The sequence below is a fragment of the Dipodomys merriami genome, unplaced genomic scaffold, assembly GCF_024711535.1.
Source record: "Dipodomys merriami isolate MVZ:Mamm:240054 unplaced genomic scaffold, mDipMer1.0.p SCAF_92, whole genome shotgun sequence".
Taxonomy (NCBI): domain Eukaryota; kingdom Metazoa; phylum Chordata; class Mammalia; order Rodentia; family Heteromyidae; genus Dipodomys; species Dipodomys merriami.
In genome coordinates, this window is record NW_027206535.1 from 3,237,838 (window position 1) to 3,258,065 (window position 20,228).

The 20,228-nt window shown below is 48.7% G+C and overlaps 1 protein-coding gene across 4 annotated transcripts in view; it reads right to left on the reverse strand.

The window, feature by feature from the left end:
• Positions 1-10,778: 10,778 nt before the first annotated feature.
• Gatad2b (GATA zinc finger domain containing 2B) overlaps positions 10,779-20,228 on the reverse strand; it is a 90,252-nt gene continuing 80,802 nt past the window's right edge. For all 4 annotated transcript variants that reach the window (XM_070013885.1, XM_070013884.1, XM_070013883.1 and 1 more), the window contains exons 9-11: positions 19,060-19,170; positions 18,547-18,664; positions 10,779-16,257 (exon numbers count right to left, since the gene is read on the reverse strand). In XM_070013885.1, the coding sequence (XP_069869986.1) occupies positions 16,124-16,257; positions 18,547-18,664; positions 19,060-19,170 (363 nt within the window). In that variant the 3' untranslated portion in view covers positions 10,779-16,123. The remainder of the gene's footprint in view (positions 16,258-18,546; positions 18,665-19,059; positions 19,171-20,228) is intronic.

Genomic DNA, 20,228 nt, shown 5'->3' on the forward strand with positions numbered 1-20,228 from the left:
GGCTAGTGCTAGACCATTTTGAGCCACAGTGCCACTTCTGGTTTATGAGTGGTTAATTGGAATAAGAGTCTCACAGGGACTTTTCTGCAGGGGCTGGCTTGGAACCTCGATCCTCAGATCTCAGCCTCCTGAGTAGCTAGCTAGGATTATAGGCATGAGCCACCGCCCAGCTTTTTTTTTTTTTAAACTACTGGTAGTGATGTTTGAACTCAGGGCCCTGTGCATACTAGGCAGTTACTCTAACACTTAAGCTATGCCTCATTCTTTGAGTTTCCTTCCTAAACAATATTTAGACCCTATGCCCATTTCCCTGTCCAGCTGCTTGCACTTGGCCTCTTTGGGGAAGGATAGAAACACTCATCAGAAGCCCCAAGCCAAAGTTCCAGTGGTAGAGCACTTCCCTAGCAAGCAGGAAGTCAATCCCCAGTACCTGGGCTTCTCCCTCCCAGGCCCTGGACTGAGAAACTCAGTGCTTGGGGAGCAAAGGGGGAGGGGAGGGGAAGGCAGGTTGAGGGTGGGAGTGGAGGAAAGGCAGGGGAGAGACTGCACTTCTTCCTGTGGCAGATCCCAGGTGGGGGTCTTGGAGAAGGCTGGGTAATGACCTGGGAGGAGACAGAGATGTGCGGGGAGTGAAGGAGGAAGGAGAGGCAGGATGGAGCCCAATGCAAGAAAGATAAGAGACTTGATTCAGGGATCAACCCCTGTACTATCTACCCAGATCCCAGTCCTCATGGATACCTGCTATACTTTCAAGAGCCACTTCCTATCTAGAAGATCTGCTTTGGTGGGGGCGGGGAGGGGGGGGGCTGGAACCCTGCAGAAATAGCCAATGTCTATGCTTCTGACGCCCAGCCTCAGTGGGTAAGAGGAAGCCCCAGGGTTTGAGGTAATCATTCTGGCAAGCAGATGTCTGGACCTCTTTCTTTTCTTTAGGATGGGGTGGCTGGAGGCTGGGTCCCCACCCCCACCAGCTAGCAACCTCCAGGCCCCTAGTGGCCCCAATCCATTGTCCCACCAAGAATAGTGAGAAGGGCTTTGCCAAGTGTTGCTAGGAGTGGGGGCTGCTAGAAGACTTAGGGCTCTGTATCTCCTCTCCCCCTCTCCTCCCCCCCTCCCAGGGACCCAAACCAGACCCCAAGCCATCCCTATGCAGGCCCTGGAGCCCCAGAGATGAGTGGCAGAGGCAGACACCAGCTCCCTCTAGAACTTCACTCTGATTAGGTGGCAGAAGCAAGGCTGGGCCTCTGAAGAAGATTCTGGAGAATTGAGAAAGGGGCCTGTCTGATCCCCCAACTTTGCCCTGATTTCATTAGCCCCCTGCCCCTCCCCTTTCCCCAGTCCTAATTGTCTCAGTGTCTGGGTCCTGGACCTGGGAGGAGGGGACAGGGACTATATACTAGGCTCCCCAAAGCAAGGTCAGCCCCCCCATTGTACCCCCAAGTGTGGGGTAGGGAATGCCTTCAGCTTGAGGACTCCAGGCTGAAAGCAGAAGAACCAAGTCATGTGTGGAGTAGCCCAGGACTGAGGGGCTCTGGCCTGGAGGACATGGGGCTGGGGCTGCTGCTGCTTCTGCTGCTCCCAGACTGGGGTAAGGGGAGGGGGCGCAGGGCCGGGGATGAGGGAAGCTCCGGGGGAGAGAACAGGAAGAAGTAGATGGAAGAGAAGGGGGAGACATGGTGGGGGGAACTGGGGGCAAGATGATAGGAGGTAACAGAAGACAGAGATGGCAGGGCTAGAGGAGAGAGGCCCTGAAGGATTGCAGGGGTGGGGGGCTCCTGGGGCCCCCATTTTGGGCCGTCCTGGTGGAGCAGAAGGGGATGTTACCTGTGTGGAGCAGTTCCAAAGCAACAGGGCAAGCAGCCAGCCCTGGAGAGGCCCTGGAGAGGCCCTGCGGAGGGCCCGGCCGAGCCCTGGGCTTGAAGGTCCCTTAGAGGCCACTATCTGCCCATACATTTGTCCTCTGGGGCTGTGTGTTGATGTGGGGAGCCGGGGAGGGGGGTCTGTCTATGTGAGTTCACAATTCTGCGATGCTTTTCTGGGCCTGTGTGTGTAAGGACACAGTTTCCTGAGACTTGTGCCTGTGGCCTCCAGAGAGGGGTATGTGCAGCCCCTAGAGGGCTGGTAGGCTCCAGGTTGTGAGTTCTAATCCTACCTAAGTGTGTGTGAGAACCTAAGTGTGTCACTTCCCTATTTGGGAAGGGGGGAGGAGGCTCAGAGCTAGGAGTCCTGGGAAGCTGACCCCTCAGACAGACAGGCAGCTGGGCTCCCCCCCAGGGAAGCACAATGCCCCTGGCTCAGCCCCTGACCTCTTGCCATTGTGCCTGTCCTGCCCCCTCTCCATTGCCAGGGCCTGGGGTTGAAAGATGCCATCAATCACACCGCCTGCCTGGCCTGACCCTGCACAGTCAGCCAGGCTCTCCCTCCCGGCTCCTCCCCTGTCACCCACGCTCCCCCAAATCAAGTTCTGTCTCTTCATCATCATCATCTCTTGCAGAGGGTGGGGTTCGGGAGGCCACAGGCCCTGTCTGTTTGCTTACCCTACAGGCCATACTACAGGCTCCGAACTGGCCTTTGTGCGTGAGCCAGGGGACATGGTGGCATTGTGGGGGCACCTGCTACTGCTGCCCTGCCAGGTGGACGGGGCACCGCCCATAGCTATCTCCTGGCAGTGGGATGGGCTGGCCCTGGTCAATGACAGTGGTGCCACTCTGATAGCAGATGACTCCCTGCGTCTGGTAGCCACAACATCCCACCAGAGTCCCCTATCTGGAGTCCATGAGTACCACTGCATGGCACAGAACTGCTGTGGGAAACTGGTGAGCCGGCGGGCCAGAGTACAATTGTCAAGTAAGTGGCTGGGCTCCTGGGCGGGAGTAAAAGTGTGCATGGGGTACCCACAGAAGGCTCCCATGGGACAAAGAGGCACCCACTGTGGGACTGGAAAGTGCCAGCTCGGCCATTAGACATGGGTGCAGTGTCTTGGATCTATGCTTATAGAGGGCTACAAAACAGTTCTAAACCAGGCGCTGGTGGCTCATGACTATAATCCTAGCTACTCAGGAGGCTGAGATCTGAGGATCATGATTTGAAGCCAGCCCAGACAGAAAAGTCCCCATGAGGCTCTTTTTGCTCTTTATTTTTTATTTTATTTTATTTATTTTTTGTTGTTGTTGGTCAGGGCCTGAACTCTGGGCCTGGGCACTGTCCCTCAGCTCTTCAGCTCAAGGCCAGCGCTCTACCACTTGAGCCATAGTGCCACTTCTGGTTTTCTGAGTGGTCTATTGGAGATAAGAGTCTCACAGACGGGCTGGGAAGGTGGCTCAGTGGTAGAGCGCTAGCCTTGCATGCCTGAGGCCCTGGGTTCGATTCCCCAGCACCACATAAGTTAAAAAAAAAGCCGGAAGTTGCGCTGTGGCTCAAGTGGTAGAGCGCTAGCCTTGAGCTGAAGAGCTGAGGGACAGCGCCCAAGCCCAGAGTTCAGGCCCCATGAGCGAGCCCTCCCCCCCCCCCAAAAAAGAGTCTCACAGACTTTTCTGCCTGGGCTGGCTTTGAACCATGATCCTCAGATCTCAGCCTCCTGAGTAGCTAGGATTACAGGCACCTAGGCACCTGGCTCCCGTGAGACTCTTATCTCCAATTAACCACTCAAAAACTGGAAGTAGAGGCTGGGAAGGTGGCTCAGTGGTATAGTGCTTGCCTTGTATGCATGAGTTCCTGGGTTTGATTCCTCAGTACCACATAAGCAGAAAAAGCCAGAAGTGGTGCTGTGGCTCAAGTGGTAGAGCACCTGCCTTGAGCTGAAGAGCTGAGGGACAGTGCCCAAGCCCAGAGTTCAAGCCCCAGGACTGGCAAAAAGAAAAAGAAGAAAGGAAGAAAGAATGAGAGAAAGAGAAAGGGAGGGAAGGAGGGAGGGAGGGAAGGAAAGAAAGGAAGGAAGGAATGTGTAACAATGAGTCCAGCTTAACATATGTTTGTCTTTGTGTGTGCATGTGGGGGGAGGGGCGTGTGTGAGTACACATGCATGCACATGTGCCAGTACTGAGGCTTGAACTCAGGGCTTTGCATGCTTAGTTAGCTACTCTGAGGCTGGTGCTCTACCGTTTGAGCCACAATCTCTAGCTTTTTGGTGGTTAATTGGAGATGCGTCTTCTGGTCTTTTCTGCCCAGGCTGGCTTCCAGTCTTGATCTTCAGATCTCAGCCTCCTGAGTAGCTAGGATTACAGGTGTGAGTCACTCACTGCCACACAATTATATTTGTTTATACCCGCACAATTGTAAACTATAATTTTATTTGTTTTTGCAGTGCTGGGGATCAAATCTGGGAGCGTCTGTACAGTAGACATGTGTTCAACTCCAGAGCCACATCCCCAGCCTCACCTGTGTCAAGAGAGGAAGGTGAAGGCACAGGCAGAATGCAGGGCTGTAAAGGGAAGAGGGTAGCAGGAAGTGGCAGGTGTGAGCACCAAGATGAGGCACAGGCCAGAGGCCACTTAGAGGGTGTTTATATGGCCTTCGTGTCCTAGGTTTGTCCCACTTCGGCCCACCTCCAGAGTCGGTGGAGGTGGAGCAGGCTGGCGTAGCACCCTTCCAGTGCCTGATGGGGGGGGTGGGGGCAGGGAGAGGTGCCCAATCCCTCCATCTCCTGGGAGCAGAACGGTTCTGCTCTGAACACTGCTGACCCCCGGTGGGTACTGCCCTAGCCAACTACCAGTACGCTGGGCAGAAGCTGGGAGCTGGATGCTGTCTGTGTATTCGTGACTTGTACATCCTCTGGGTCATCCTGCTGCTTGGTGGCATCCTCCATAGCAATAGTGTGAATCAGGCTGATGTGGGCACCTACCGCTGTGTGGCAAGAAATGTGGATGCCCAGCTAACCCTAAGCAGTAAGCAAGGACCAGGGTGGGGGCTGGGCAGAGGGAGGGTGCAGCTGCTGGCCTTTTTCATGGTAATTTTGAATACTTTGTGTGTGTGTGTGTGTGTGTGTGTGCCACTTCAGGAGTTTGAACTCAGGGCCTAGGCGCTGTCTTTGAGCTTTTTAGTTGAAAACTATCATTGGAGCCACAGCTGCATTTCTAACTTTTGTTAGGGGCTTGAACTCTGTATTGTCCCTGAGCTTCTTTTGTTCAAGGCAAGCACTCTACCACTTGAGCCACAGCACCATTTCCAGTTTTTTCTTGAGCAGTTTATTGGAGATAAGAGTCTCACAGGGTTTCCTGCCTGGGCTGGCTTCGAACCCAGATCCTCAGATCTCGGCCTCCTAAGTAGCTATGATTACAGGTGTGAGCTACTGGTGCCTGGCTGCATTTTTTTTTTTTTTTTGCCACTCCTGGGGCTTGAACTCAGGTCCTGGGTACTGGACCTGAGCTTCTTTTGCTCAAGGCTAGCACTCTACCACTTGAACCACAGCACCACTTCTGGCTTTTTCTGTTTATGTGGTACTGAGGAATCAAACCCAGGGCTTCATGCATGCTAGGCAAGCATTCTACCACTAAGCCACATGCCCAGCCCCTCTGGCTGCACTTTGTAATTTTCAGTACCTACTTTGTGTTAGGTATTATGCAACAGTGAGATACAGGGAAGCCCTCCATTATGGGCTTTTTGGAGCTCACCACCTAGAAGAGGGGTTACAGTGGGAACCCAGGCCTGGACTTGGGCAAAGGATGGAAAGGGACTTCTTAATTAAGTATGCCAAGCATAAGCTGGGTGCTGAAAACTGAGCAGAAACCAAGTTAGATTGCAGCCTAAATCTGAGATGCTGCCGCAGTCTGAGAAGGGAGTCATACTGCAGTTAGCCACTAGGGGACTCCAGGGCATAAATAATGGAGTACAGGTAGTGGGAAAAATAACAGTTCTGGAGCCTGGTCACAGACTTGCAAAAACCTCTGACAAAATTCCACTGAAGGATACTTGCTCAACATGAACACTCTACCACTTAAACCATAGCACCACTTCCGTTCTTCTGGTGGCTAATTGGAGATGAGTCTCATAGACTTTCCTACCCAGGCTGGCTTTGAACTGGAAGATCCTCTGATCTCAGCCTCCTGAGTAGCTAGGATTACAGGCGTGAGCCACCGTGCCCTGCTGGGACACACACACACACACACACACACACACACACACACACACACACCCTGCTGGGACACACACACACACACACACACACACACACACACACACACACACACACACACACACACACACACACACACACACACACACCTTTTTTTTTTTTTTTTGGTCAGTCCTGGGGCTTGAATTCAGGGTCTGGGCACTGTCTTTATTTCTTTCTTTTGCTCAAGGCTAGCACTCTACCACTTGAGCCACAGCGCCATTTCCAGAGTTTTCTGTTTATGTGGTACTGAGGAATCGAACCCAGGGCTTCACTCATGCAAGGCAAGCATGCTACCACTGAGCCACATTCCCAGCCCCAAAGGGATAAATCATTTTTTAATTGGAGCTTGAAAGGGAGAGGGAGAAGCTGTTATTTCTGATCTGGAACCAGGAAAGCTACATTTCTGTCCTGCCACTTTGGGCAAATCATTTTCTTGATCTGTAAAACAACGAATCAGGGCCAGGGTGCCAGTGGCCTACTTACTCAGGAGGTTGAGATCTGAGAACAGGTTCAAAGACAGCCCCTGCAGGACACTCATCTCCAATTAAATGTGTATGCACGTGTGCACATGCACACACACACACACATGCACACACACAATGCATGCTGGAAGTGGGGCTATGGCTCAAGGTACAGCATTACTCTTGAGCAAAAAAAAGGTCAAGAACAGTGCCCAGGCCCTGAGTTCCAGCCCAGGATTCACATACACACACACACACACACACACACACACACACACACACACACACACACACACACACACGAGATGAGTAATTGCTAAGTCCAGCATCAAGGACTGATCATGTATGGGGGTGTGTAGAAAGGGGTTTTGATCAGACCATGAGGGATGAGAGAATTCTTTTCTACTCTGTTTACCTGTCTGTCCCTTTCCACTGAGCAGTGGGAGCCCCACAGCTGCTGCAGGAGCCAGAGATCTTGACACTCACGGTACACCAGACCGCTGGGTTGGAGTGCATTGCCAGGGGTCATCCACAGCCACTGGTCTCCTGGAGCTGCCTGGGAAAGTCCTTCTTATTCATTGAGTTCCAGCCTCCTTGCTAACTTCTAGAATCTTTCTGGGCTCTTCCCAAGTCCCTGGGTCTGTGGTTGTCTGCGATGGCTGCTGCTGTCTTCAAGTCTCCTTGGGCTTCCCCACTGCTCCTCAGTGTGATCTGGAGGCCCTTTTCTCTGCCCATCTCCAGCTCCTGCCCCCATCCCAGCTCTCCTTGGAAGCCTGATTAGCCCAGCTAGGCCCCTGAAGGGGCTGCATCTCCACTCTATGTGGCTAGTGAGACAGAGTGCTGACTTGCTAAGCTGCTGTGCATCTGAGGCAGCTGGCCTGGAGCTCCAAGAGCCTGTGAGCCAAGGTACCTTTGACCACATCTTCTCCGGCCTGGAGCCCACCACGGCCTACACCATCTACTTACGGACCTATGGGGCAGAGGGAGCCAGTCATGACTCTGTCCCCATCCTTGCCTCCACCATGGACAGCAGTGAATGACAGCTGCTCTAGTCCTGTAGTGTCTGTGGCCTCAGGTGGGCAGGAGCTGTTCATCAGACCATTCTCTCCTCTGCAGCTCCTGCTGCCCTGGGGCTTCTCCACCAAGGTGCTCAACGCCACCTCCGTGCAGACCTCCGGGGAGTTGCCACCCCAGCTGGAGCCCATGCATGGCTTCAAACTCTCTCACTGGAAGCTGCCAGCCATCTGTTTTGAAGGGCCGCTTCTTCTGGCCAGCAGTGTCAGTTCCTTCCTTTACACAGACCTAGTGAAGCCCTGATGCTTTGTACTTTTTTGTTTTTTTGAGACAAGATCTATGTTCCCCAGGCTACTCTTGAATTCCTGGGTTCACGCAGTCTTCCTGTCTCAACTTCCTGCATGGCTGTGGCTGAGGCTTATAGATAAGTGCCAACATTCTTACATCTTTTTTTTTGGGGGGGGGGCTGGTCCTGGGGCTTGAATTCAGAACTATGGATACTTAAACGTCCCTTAGTTATTTTCTACTCAAGGTTAGTGCTCTACCACTTGAACCACAGTTCCTCTTCCAGCTTTTTGGTGGCATTAATGGGAGACACAATCTCATGGACTTTTCTGCCCAGGCTAGCTTTGGACCACAATCCTCAGACCTTGCCCCTTGAGTAGCTAGGACTACAGGCATGAGCCACAGACACCTGGCCTCTATGTCTTTTTATACCATTGTTGGAAGGTGTACCATCTTTTTATTCCACCCTTTGTCAGTGTGATGTCACCACAGACACCGAGATTCCTGTTCCCTCATTTGCCTTGCTCCCTGCGGAGCCGGCTGCATTCCATGAGATCAAGCTTCAGGCCTTCAATGGTTTGGGGCATGGGAACACCAGTGTACCTCGTCTCTCTGCGTGATGTACCCCTGGCCACCCCTGGAGAGTGGGGTTCAGTAGGAAGGTAGTAGGGCTGTGGTCAAAGAAAGCCCCTCCCTTGAGACCTATGACTCCTGGTCTTTAGGGAATAGCAGGACCAGGCTTTGTTTTCCACCTAGGCCTCTGACAGATGGCTGTGTCTAGGATCCAAGGCTGGCTGCCCTTGTAGCCAGGGTGAGGGCAACTCACTGCCTGGGTGGTCGTGGGCACCCACGTGGGCCTGGCTGCCATCGCTTGCATGTTCTGCTTCTTCCTTGGCTGGAGACACAGGTAAGGGCCAATGTATCATCATAAGGCCAGAGCAGGAAGGAGCACTTCTCCTTAGGAATGTGTTAGCTGCGGGGAGTGGAAGGAGGCCTGGCGAGCTAGATTAGCAGGGTGGACTGAACTGGAGCTCCCAAGGCATAGGCCAGAGGTGGAAGAAGTGGGCCACCCTCCTCCATCCCTGGGGAGTGGAGGCTCCAAGAAGGCCTTGTTGCTGATCTTCCGACCGGGCAGCTCCCTTTGCAGACAGGGAACCCGAGAATGCCAGGCCACAGCTCAGCCTGCCTCAGTCAGGGCTGGGTCTTATGGAGGCCAGGCTCAGAGTGGAGGAAAGTCAGGGAAGAAAATGGAGCTTATCACCCAGGTGAGGGGGTTCAAGTGGAAAGTTGGTGGGGAGAACTGGTGGTACCTGAGGCCTTGGGATATTAGTCTCGCTGCTCCACCACCCACAGGTAACCCTGGAACAGCTGCCAATAGCTTAAGGCCTCCAAGTTGGCTGTTTCCCAGATGCTACCAAAGAAGTCCCTGTCAGCCCGGAGTCAGGAGAGAACCAGAGGTTTCTCTCCCAGGCGGGGCAGGGAAAATCTGGTGACCCCTACAATATACCAAATGACTCAAACTGAGCCAAGTTCAGTTGGGAGTTCTTCCAAACCAAATCACTTCTGCTTCATAACCCCTTGATCCAAATATGAATCTACCCAAAGATTTAACGCTTTAAAGGTCCTCCCTCCAGAGTGGAGAGGCAAGGCAAGGGCTCTATCAGCTCCACTCACAATGCCTCGTCTAAAATCTGTCTCCCTCCCGCCCAGGTTGAGGCCTAACCCAGGGATGGGCAACCTGTGCCCTATGGCTGAGTTCTTGGATCACCTCTTACAACCTGAGTCCTGAACTGAACTCATATGAGCTGTTCTGGGCAACCAAATTCCCAGGCCCCTACTAGAGATGGTATCCCTCCCGTTTAATTACCATTAATTTGATTTGGGGTTGGGACGGTCTTGAATCCCTTTAGAATGAGCAGAGCTATGGGACAGACACTCTAGCTATCCGTCTCAATGGGAAGGTGGCCCTGAGGGCATCTTTTCCACTCCTCCCTTTGCCAGTCACCCAGTAGCCCTCCACAACTCCTCATTCAGCTCTAAAGCCCTAAAACCAAAGCCCCAGGCACTCCCTCCATTTTGTGCCAAAAAGCAGGAGGGTCTTAGAGGACCTCAAATATTGTCTCCTCTGGGCTCACATAGAGTAATAGTAAGATTCCAGTAAGGCCAGGCTCTGTTCCTCCACACAAGGTGCAGAAGCTATTTAACTGTACCTTAGTATGGGAGGAAAGAGCTAGAAACACCCATACTTCACATCCCCAAGGGGATGACATCCTCTCCTCTTATTGGAAATGTAAATACTTTTTTTAAAAGGACCTGGTTAATACTGTGCACTGTAGCCTCTAATAGCTTGCGGTTTGCCGAGAAGTGAGAATCCCTACTTGCTATAAGGACACTTGCTGCCAGCCAATCTGGAGAAAAGTGTTTTGTTTTTTTAATTTTTTGAAATTTATTTTTGTCAGTCGTGGGGCTTGAACTCTGGGGCTTGGGCGCTACTCTGCACTCTTCAGCTTAAGGCGAGTGATCTATCACTTGAGCCACAGCACCACTTCCGGTTTTCTGGTGGTTTATTGGAGATGGGAGTCACATGGTCTCTCCTGCCTGGGCTGGCTTTGAACTGCGATCCTCAGATCTCAGCCTCCTGAGTAGCTAGATTACAGGCATGAGCCACCAGCGCCGGGCGGGAACTCAATCTTTTACTTCTAATACTTTTGGTCAGTGGCTTCTAGAACATTTGAAGTGGGGAAAACATATAAGTAGGTAAAACAATCATCATAATTGCAGGATATGAATGAGAGGTACCTATGGATTGTATATAAACCATAATTCATCTACCATTTACCCCTAAAATTCTCCCACCAAACTACTGTTCCCATTCCCATATGACTAAAGCACAAGCCACAGGAAAGTTTAGAAACCATTCCTTTCTTTATTAAACATAGCTTGCAAGTGATAAATATTACAAAGTTTTTTTTTCTTTTAATCCTTTCTCCAAAAATTAGCTTATTATTTGAATCTGTCACTGCCGAAATGCTCAGCAGCATCTGAAACAGATGGGAGTATATTTGCCTTTTTGAAAACCAGTTTCTCTTGGTCTTAAGTTTTTTCACTTTATTTCCCGAACACAATGCAGAAAATTAGAATGAGTTAAAAAAGAAAAAAAGGAAACTTAAAGAGAGTTGTGCAAAAGGGTCTTGTTCCCCTCCCACCCACCCGATTCAGGGAAGGCCATTCCCCATCCCCCCTCCCTGCACCCCACCCACCCCAATCTATCCTTCCACCTTTACCAAGGCCTCACCCATCATCCGTCCTCTCCAGACTTTACCAGCCAAGAACCTGGAGAGTGGGAATAGCCCAGGCTGTGGGGAAATTAAATGGGCCCCTAAAGAAGATAGACTGTGAAACGGCTGCCCATAGGGGGTACAGACCAGATCTGAGGGAAGGAAAGATGTGGGCTACATCTGAACTCTTCTCTTTTGTCACTAAGGTGATAAGGGAAGTTCCAAGTCCTATTTCACCAAAGCAGCAAATAACTAGACCACCAACCTGGGGTGTTCAATCACCCTTGCAGGCTTTATGGCTGGTTGTTAGGTGGGGCTGGGGGCCTGGTCCTTACCCTCAGATGGCAGAGATGTCACTGAGCTGACATCCTAGACACATCATTGTTGCCTCTCCCAGACTGAGGTTAAAGTAGGGGATGGGCAGCTCTCCAAAGGCACCGTCACAGAAGAAACCACTTGAATGCTTTTATTTCCTCCTTGTTTTCAACCAAACACTTCCCTTGCCTTGTTTTTTGTTTTTGGTAGGTAGGAAGCTTAGAACTTCAAATTGGTGGCCAAAATTTCCCCCCACTTCACTGATTTAAAACAAAACAAAACCAATAACAAAACCAACAAAACTGAGACCCAGAAAATGAAAAAAGATCACACAGCAAGTCAGTAGGAGAACCCAGTCTCCAGACTGCCTCCCTTTGTGTGGTGGCTCTCCTTACCCTCCACAACACACAACATCCTCCCTGGTCTTCACAGAAGCCCAGCCTCGCCTAAACGCACACAACCTTGCACTGGGCAGGTGGATGTGGTTCTCTTCAGGTGAAACCTCCTTAGGATCCCATCTACTGTCCCTTCATCATCCACCCTCAAGGGCCCAGGAGATCGGGTTCGTTTCTTTAGGGGGTTGGGTGAATCCCTTGCATAAGAAAGGTTGACACTTAATTTTGTTATACAGGTATATTGTATATATGCTGATGCAATCAGAGGAAAAAAAAACAGTGCAAATACAATTACAATTCATAATAATACTTGGTTTCAATGCCCCCGGGAACTGCCCATTCCTCGGCTACCTCCCAACCCCCAGCACTTCCCCACAGAATCAACCAAATGCTGGGGGGTAAGGAGAGTGGGCAGGTTAGGGTAGGGAGTGGGCTCTGCCAAGGCAGTGCTGGTGACCCGGAGGGACTACTCCAGGGTGGGGAGGCAAGGCACAAATTAGGGGTGGGTGGTGGGGGAGGTGGCATCTCTAAGGAGGACTGGGTTGGAGCAGTGCCAGTCTCAGTTTTCTGGGCCTGGCTGACTCCCCTACCCACCCTCCACAGCCCTGCCTCCCTACCCCCTCCCCTTCCCCAGAAACCCTTTTGCACGGATCATACACAAACGGGCACATTACAAAATGACATAACACAGTTTCACAATATCCATGGCTAGGGCTTTTTTTTTTTTTTTCTCTTTTTCGTTTTTTTTTTTTTCTACACAATGTACAATTCCTTTTAAATGGATCAAGAAATAGCTTATATACACGAATGAGTCCTTGTTATAACATCTCGGCAGCAAATATCATAAGCTAATGAAGATCTTGATGGAAGGGAAGGGAGCCTAGGACCAGGTGGGGGAAGAGGGTATGGAAAGAAGGTTATGCCTTCTGGAGGAATGGGGAGAAAAGGGAATGGTTGAGGAAAAGGAACAAAAGTAAAATATCAAGAAGCATCTTTACAAAGCAGTTCTATAGCTAATTCCTTTTAAAGGGGAAAGGAAAGGGTAACCAAAGCAGAAAACATTTATCTGTGTCTTTAAGAAAAAAAAAATGTCTACCATACATGTATCCAAAAATGTGGGGAAAATACTTATTCCAGAGATGGAGGGAGTCCTGATGCTGTGGTCAAGTGACAAAAGAAAATTGACAAATAAGGACCTCTGTTCCCTAGTTTTACCAAGCCTTATCACTAATCCACCCATTTCATCTTTCCAGGTTTCTATGGAGTTAAGACACCACCGTGAATGACTGCGTTTAGTGCCTCTGGGTCTGGAGGAAGCCAGGCAGAACTCTATTCTCCACTCTATTAATACCCTGAAATTCAGAGCTCCATAAGGACAGCTGTCTGAATCCAGAGTCTCTCCTCCTCTTCTTGGGGCATGAGGATTAGTGTCTACAGGGCCCAAAGCCTGGGGATGACAGTAATGATGGACTTGGAGGGACACAGGCAATCAATGATGAAAAAGTTCAGACTTGAAGAAGACAAAGGGACTGGGAGAGGGAGAGAAGGGGAGGTGGAAAGCTAATACTTTATCATGATTAAGGAGACCTTACCCCCATCACTAATCCCTGGGTAGGGTATGAAAATAGGGAGAAGAGAGAGTAAGAATTCAAACCTCAGCAATTGAGCAAAGGGTCACAGAGCTATATTAGTCAACAAGCAGCTTCTATGTAATTGACCCTGAAGAGATAAAACCAGGGAAGATTCCACCCTCTCCCCTATGGCCGAAGCACCTAGCAGGCAATGGACTATAGGCTTTTCTTCCACACCATTCCCTGTTTCTACACATCTTACTTCCATACCCCACTCAAGGTGGCCTAGCTCCCAGGGAAGGGACTTTGCTCCTGGCAGGGACAGCCCCCAGCCAGACGGTATTGCACATTCTCTGTTCCTTTTAATCTCAACTGACAAAATTGGGCACCTTGTACCTCTGAGCACCTCTGAGCTGGGGGTCAGGGAGACAACAGAAATGGCACTTCATCATGGAGTGGGGAGAGGCTAGACAGACATGCCACAAGGCTAGATGACCTGTAGAAAAAAAATATTTAAAAAAAAAAAAGCTTCCAATTTTGTGGAAGAGAGAAAAGCAAAACCAGTGCTTTCGAAGCACAGAGGGCAAAGAAAAGATGTAAGAATATATCTTTATATATTTATATATATATATAATTTTAAAATAACCCTAGACCCACTTCCATTACCCCCCTCCCTCTCCCACCACTTACCGTCAGCGGTACCACATTCCCCAGAAAAATACTGGAAATGACCTGATGACACTACTTTTTACTAGCATCTAGCTTCCAGATCATTCCACCACGTGGGGAGCCCAGACACTGGCTGCATCTCTGCTCCTTATTAAGTGCTCAATGAATTTGGGAGGAGGAAAGAAAAAAAAGCCAGGAAGGCCCGTAGGGCCAGTATAATCACCCACAGTGCACTGGGGTGTGGGGAATAAAGGCCAAAGTGGGGGAATTGAGCCTGATTTCAGCTCCTTCTCCCACTCCACCCTAAATCTTATGAGGAAGATGTGCAGTTTGTGTGTGTAATTTTAAAAGTGCCTTCTTACTTAAAAAATTAATTTTTAATAATAAAAATGAGGGGACTTCCTCAGGTGACAAAATATTACACAACTCCATATACCTCTGTGTGAAGAGTTTCCCAGTGCATCCGGGCAGCGTCTAGAGCATGTACACCACAAGGAGAGAACCCTGCTTTTCAGGGGCTTCTCTTACCTCAAAAGCAGCCCTGGTCCCCTCCCTCTTACCCAACCAAGTGGACAAATGGGATGCTAATCTCTCTAATCCCCAGATCTGCAACATTGCACAATTCAATTCATTCTCTACATTAGTAGCGCTGAAGAATAAAACAAAATAAAAAAGCAAAATTAAAAAATTCTGGGGGAAGGAGAAGACAACACCTGGATAGCAGAGGTCCACAGCTGCTTTGACATGAGCTGGTTGGCTTTGAGCAACTGGTTCTGCAGTCAGTGCAGCAGGGTCAGGGCAGGACTCCAACCTGGTTAGAGGCCCTCAACCATCTCGGCACTCAGAGGGCAACGGGAGAGACAAATGTGAGAATCTCAAGTGTTGGGGGAGATATCTCATTCTCCTGTTTTCTCCTTTCTTTCTGTCATCTGACTCATGCCCATTCCAACTTGTAGGAATCCAGCCAACTTCAGCTTGGGAACAATTGTTCCTCTCTATTATAGATGGGGCTGGGGGGGGGGGAGAGGGAAGATTATGATTTTCAACAAGGGGATGCAAGTGGGGTAGGAAAAATTTTACAGAGAAAACAATTTTGGACTAGTTGGCCTGGAATACTTTCATGCTCCCCCTGGAGACCAATTTTAATCCCCCAGCTCCAGAAGGCCAGGCCCTGCTCTGTCCTCCTTGGCTTACCATTATGTTACATTATGATACCTCCCTGCCCCCTCACATGGATAAACTCCGGAGTATTTTAAAGCTTCGCTCTCTAGGCTTTTCCCCCCTCATCCTTAGAGCCTGACTTTAATATTAAACACTGCCTCCCCAACAGTCCAGCCCCCAAACACCCACAACTGGGTATTATTCCTCCTGCTTGATGTCATTCACCCCACAACTCAGGTTAAGTGCATTCAAAACCTCTGCCTCTAACTCTCAATCATGTCCTACTTGGCAGTGGAGGACCCTACTGCAACCTGCAATGCTCCTATCACTGAACTGAATGTCATTTATGTTTACAAAAAAAAAAAAAAAATCAGGAAGGAAGGGAAGAAGGAGGGGAGAGATTATGAGGAGAGGGAAGGGACAAAAAGAAAACAGAAAAAAGTTGTGTGTGGGGGGAGATATAACCGTCCACTGAACAAAGGGAGGACACACAATATAATTAAAAATGGTAATAATTATAGCATAAAACAAACTTTAGAAACACATGACAGAGGGCTTAAATTCTCCCCAGGACCTCATTCTGACCTCTATCAGAGGCAAAGATCCACCTCATTGTTAAAGAATTGAAGAGAGAAGATTGAGTGGCAGGATAACAGATCGCAGCAGTATGAAACAAAGGGGAGGTGGTGGGGCAGGGCGTGTATTTTCTTGTTGATTTCTATTTTTTGTCTTCTGTTTTTTCAGTTTTGCTTTCCGTGTATGGTAGGCACCAGTACAGGCACTGCATGCGACGGAAGTTGGGAGCAACAGGAGAGGAAAGGGGTAAAGGGTTCAAGGTTAGGCAGTACAAGTGGAACAGGCGTTATTTCTGTCCACTAATGGACTGCGATATAGACCGGGGAGGGATCATGTCTAAAAGGTATTCCCGCTGTCGGTCTGCCAAACTGGGAGCTTTGTGTCCTCCGATGCCAGTGTTCAAGTATGCAATGTTGACACCTAGACCCAGGAGACAAAAGCGGAGGGCAGGAATTAAGAGAATGATATTGCCGTCTGTAAGGATGGAGATGGATAGGAAATATTAGAAATTGCCCGTACCTAACCAGATTTTGCTAGTTTTTTTTTTTTTCTCACTATGAAATACCCTCATAAACTTTAAGGAAAAAGGGCTGGGAAGGTGGCTCAGTGGTAGAGCACTTGCCTTGCATGCCTGAGGCCCTGGGTTCGATTCCTTAGCACCACATAAGCAAAAAAGAAAAAAGCCAGAAGTGGCACTGTGGCTCAAGTGGTAGAGCGCTAGCCTTGAGCTGAAGAGCTTAGGGACAGCACCCAGGACCAGGGTTCAGGCCCCACGACCAGACCAAAAAAAAAAAAAAAAAAACTTTAAGGAAAGAGTTTCCTGAAATTTTAATATGATCAGGAAGAATGAACACAGTCCTGATGGTATAGAAGAGACTGGCTGAACAGTGCTAAGAGAACAATGATAAAGACAAAAAAATGCCAGGCACCGGTGGCTCACGCCTATAATCCTAGCTACTCAGAAGGCTGAAATCTGAGGATTGTGGTTCAAAGCCAGCCTGGGCAGGAAAGTCCATGAAGCTTGCCCTGAGCTGAAGAGCCTCTGAGGGACAGTGCTCAGGCCCAGAGTTCAAGCTCCACGACCGACAAAAAAAAAAAAAAAAAAAAAAAAAAAGGTGCTGGGCACCCATGGCTCATGCTTGTAATCCTAGCTACTCAGGAGGTTGAGATCTGAGGATGGTGGTTCAAAGCCAGCCCTGGCAGGAAAGTCTGTGAGACTCTTATCTCCAATTAACTACGAGAAAACTGGAAGTGATGCTAGGGCTCAAGTGGGAAAGCACTGGTCTTGAACTGAAGAACTTAGGAACAGTGACTAGGCCCAGAGTTCAAGCCCCATGACTGACAGAAAAAAAAAAAAAAAAAAAGACAAAAAGAATCAGTCTTTAACCTATTTTCCTGCATGGGGAGCACAAAATGTTTCTTTCTCATTTTTATTTTAAATTCTTGTTAAAAATGAACAGAATCAATGAATTTTCTAATTTAGGGGCCACTCATGGTTGGAGAAGCATTGCTGGATTCAAATCAGCAATTGACTTGGCTGTCTTAGCTTAAAGGGATCAATATCCACATGCCCTATGAAGGCATTAGACAGTACATTTATAATTTAATTGTAGGGACAGTGTCATCATCACTAGGAAGACCTTGTTGCACTGTGGGTGGTATAGTATGATTTAGCTATCATTTGCTGAAAAAGAACAGAGTAAGGAAATAACGCTCTATGGAAAGAACAAAAAAACAAAAGAAAGGAACAATTCACCTGAAGGAGTTGCTAAAGAACTGTGCACTAACTGGGTACTGATGACTCATAATTCCAGCTATTCAGAAGGCTCAGATATGGAGGATCACTGTTCAGAGCTATCTCAAGGCAGGAATCTGGGAGATTCATTCCATCCCCAAAATACCGGCAAAATGCTGGGTTGGAGACATGGCTCAAAAAGCAAGCTGAGCAAGAGCAAAGCCCCGAGTTTAAAAAAAAAAAAAAAAAAAAGAACTGCACTCTAGTTGGGTTGGGTGGGATAGTACAAATCTAAAAAAATCCAGCTATGTAGGAGGTGGGTGATTCCAAGTACATGGGTGACAACAGGCCCCAAGCAAAAAGTGCCGAGGGCATTGATGGTTTAAGAGGAATATCTGCCAAATAAGCACGATGCTCTCAGTTCAAACCCGAGTGCTTGGGCTGGGATGTAGCTCAGTGGCAAAGCGCTTGCCTAGCAAGTGCAACGTCCTGGATTCGATCCCCAGTACCAAAAAAGAAAAGACAAAAAAAATACAGTTAAAAAAAAAAAAAAAACCCAAACAAAAACCCGAGTGCTGCCAGGCACTGGTGGTTCCCATCTGTAATCCTAGCTACTTGGGAGGCTGAGATCTGAGGATCACAGTTCAAAGCCAGCCTGGGTAGAAAAGCCTATAAGATTCTCATCTCCAATTAAGCACTAAAAAAGCCAGAAGTGGAGCTGGGGCTGAAGTGGTGGAGCACTAGGCTTAAGCACAAAACCTGAAGGACAGCACCTAGGCCTTGAGCAAGCCCTAAGACAGGGCACCAAAAAACAAACAAACAAACAAAAAAAACCCTCACAAACAAAAATAGTACCACTTGAAACAAAGAGAGAGAGAGAGAGAGAGAGAGAGAGAGAGAGGGAGAGAGAGAGAGAGAATTGTGCACTAACCAGTTGACTGCTGAGAAAATTTTTCAGCAGAAATACCTCTTACCTGGCATACCAAGGAGGCCACCTGGCACAGACAACTGGGGTGCCTGTGCAAAGTTTGAAAGCATGGAGCGGGCAGATGTGGGTATACCACGCTGGAGGCTGCTCTGGGGCTGTGGGGCCTGTAATAATAAACAGACATTTAATACAACTTTACCATGGTAAGAAGTTAAGAAAGATAGATGCTGTTGGCTTGTGCCTATAATCCTGGCTACTCAGGATGCCGAAATCTGAAGATTGCAGTTCAGACCCAGCCCGGGCAGGAAGTCTCTAAGACGCATCCCTAATTATCTACAAGAAAACCAGAAGTGGCACTGTGGCTCAAAGTGGTAAAGCAACTTGAACAAAAGATCAGGGACAGTACCTTCAGTGCAAGCCCCATGACCAACCAAAAAAAAGAGGAAAAGATGCAGGAGTCTAGTAGAGTGGTATGACTTCCCATAGAAGGATAAATTAGAATAAATGGTTGATAAATGCTCAAGAGAAATCAGGATAGGGTCAGGGAAAAGTTCCTCACCTGCCGAAGTGTATGGTGTCTCATGATGGTCTCTTGTTTACTGACACTGGACACAGTTGGAGCCGTAGTAGGAGAGAGCGCTGCCTGCTGCTGTAATCGCTGTTCAATTTCCTGTTAGGAATCATCAGCTCAGGTTGGGCAGACCACCACTTAATTTCAAAACTAGAATATTTATGTATCTTATCTCTAATAATACCAGCTAGTTAGAGAAGTATGAAAAAGGCAAGAGTCTGGTGGGGTAGCTACACTGAGATCTCTGGGTATAAGCAGCCAACATGCTACCCTGAAGAGATTCCCCTTTTTCTACAGAAAAGGCTCTAAGAAGATGGTTGGAGCTGGGTGATAGTGGCTCACGCCTGTAATCCTAGCTACTCAGTAGGCTGAGATCTGGATCCTATGCAGGAAAATCCATAGGACTCATCTCCAATTAACCACCAAAAAAAAAGCTGGAAATGGAGCTGTGGCTCAAGTGGCAGAACCCTGAGCAAAAAACAAAACAAAACAAAAAAAACCCTAATTTAGGTACAGTGCTTAAGCCCTGAGTTCAAGCTCCAGTACCAGCACCAAAAAAAAAAAAGAGAGATGAAAAAAGATGGTTGAAACCTGGGTGCTGGGGATCATGTCAGTAATCCTTGCTACTCTGAAATCTGAGGATCTCAAGATCTTGGCTCAAAGCTAGCCCAGGTAGACAAAACCAAGACTCTTTCCTTTAGCAAAAAGCCAGAATTGGAGGTATGGCTCTTAAAGTGCCAGCATTGAGTAAAACAGCTAATCAAGAGTTTGAGACCCTGAATTCAAGCCTCAGAAGCAGAGTTGCACACACACCCACAAGCTATTTGGATAAAGCTGGATGGTAATGATGAACTAATGTAATTAAGCCTGATGAACTATTGGTGATTTTACTGTTGACTCCTATCTACTTTCCAGAAAGTCCATGATCATACCCAAAGGATTCTCACAGTTGGTGGAGGAAAAATGGGATAGAGAAAAAGACTGGAGGCTAGGTGTAGTGATGTACACCTGAATTCCAGCTATACATGAGGCAGAGAAAGGAAGATTGCTAGATCAAGGCAAAGTAAGCAAGACCCTATCTCAAAAACAAAATGAACAAACAAAAGGCTGAGGATATAGCTCAAGTGGTAGAGCACTTGCCTGGTATTTGCAAGGAC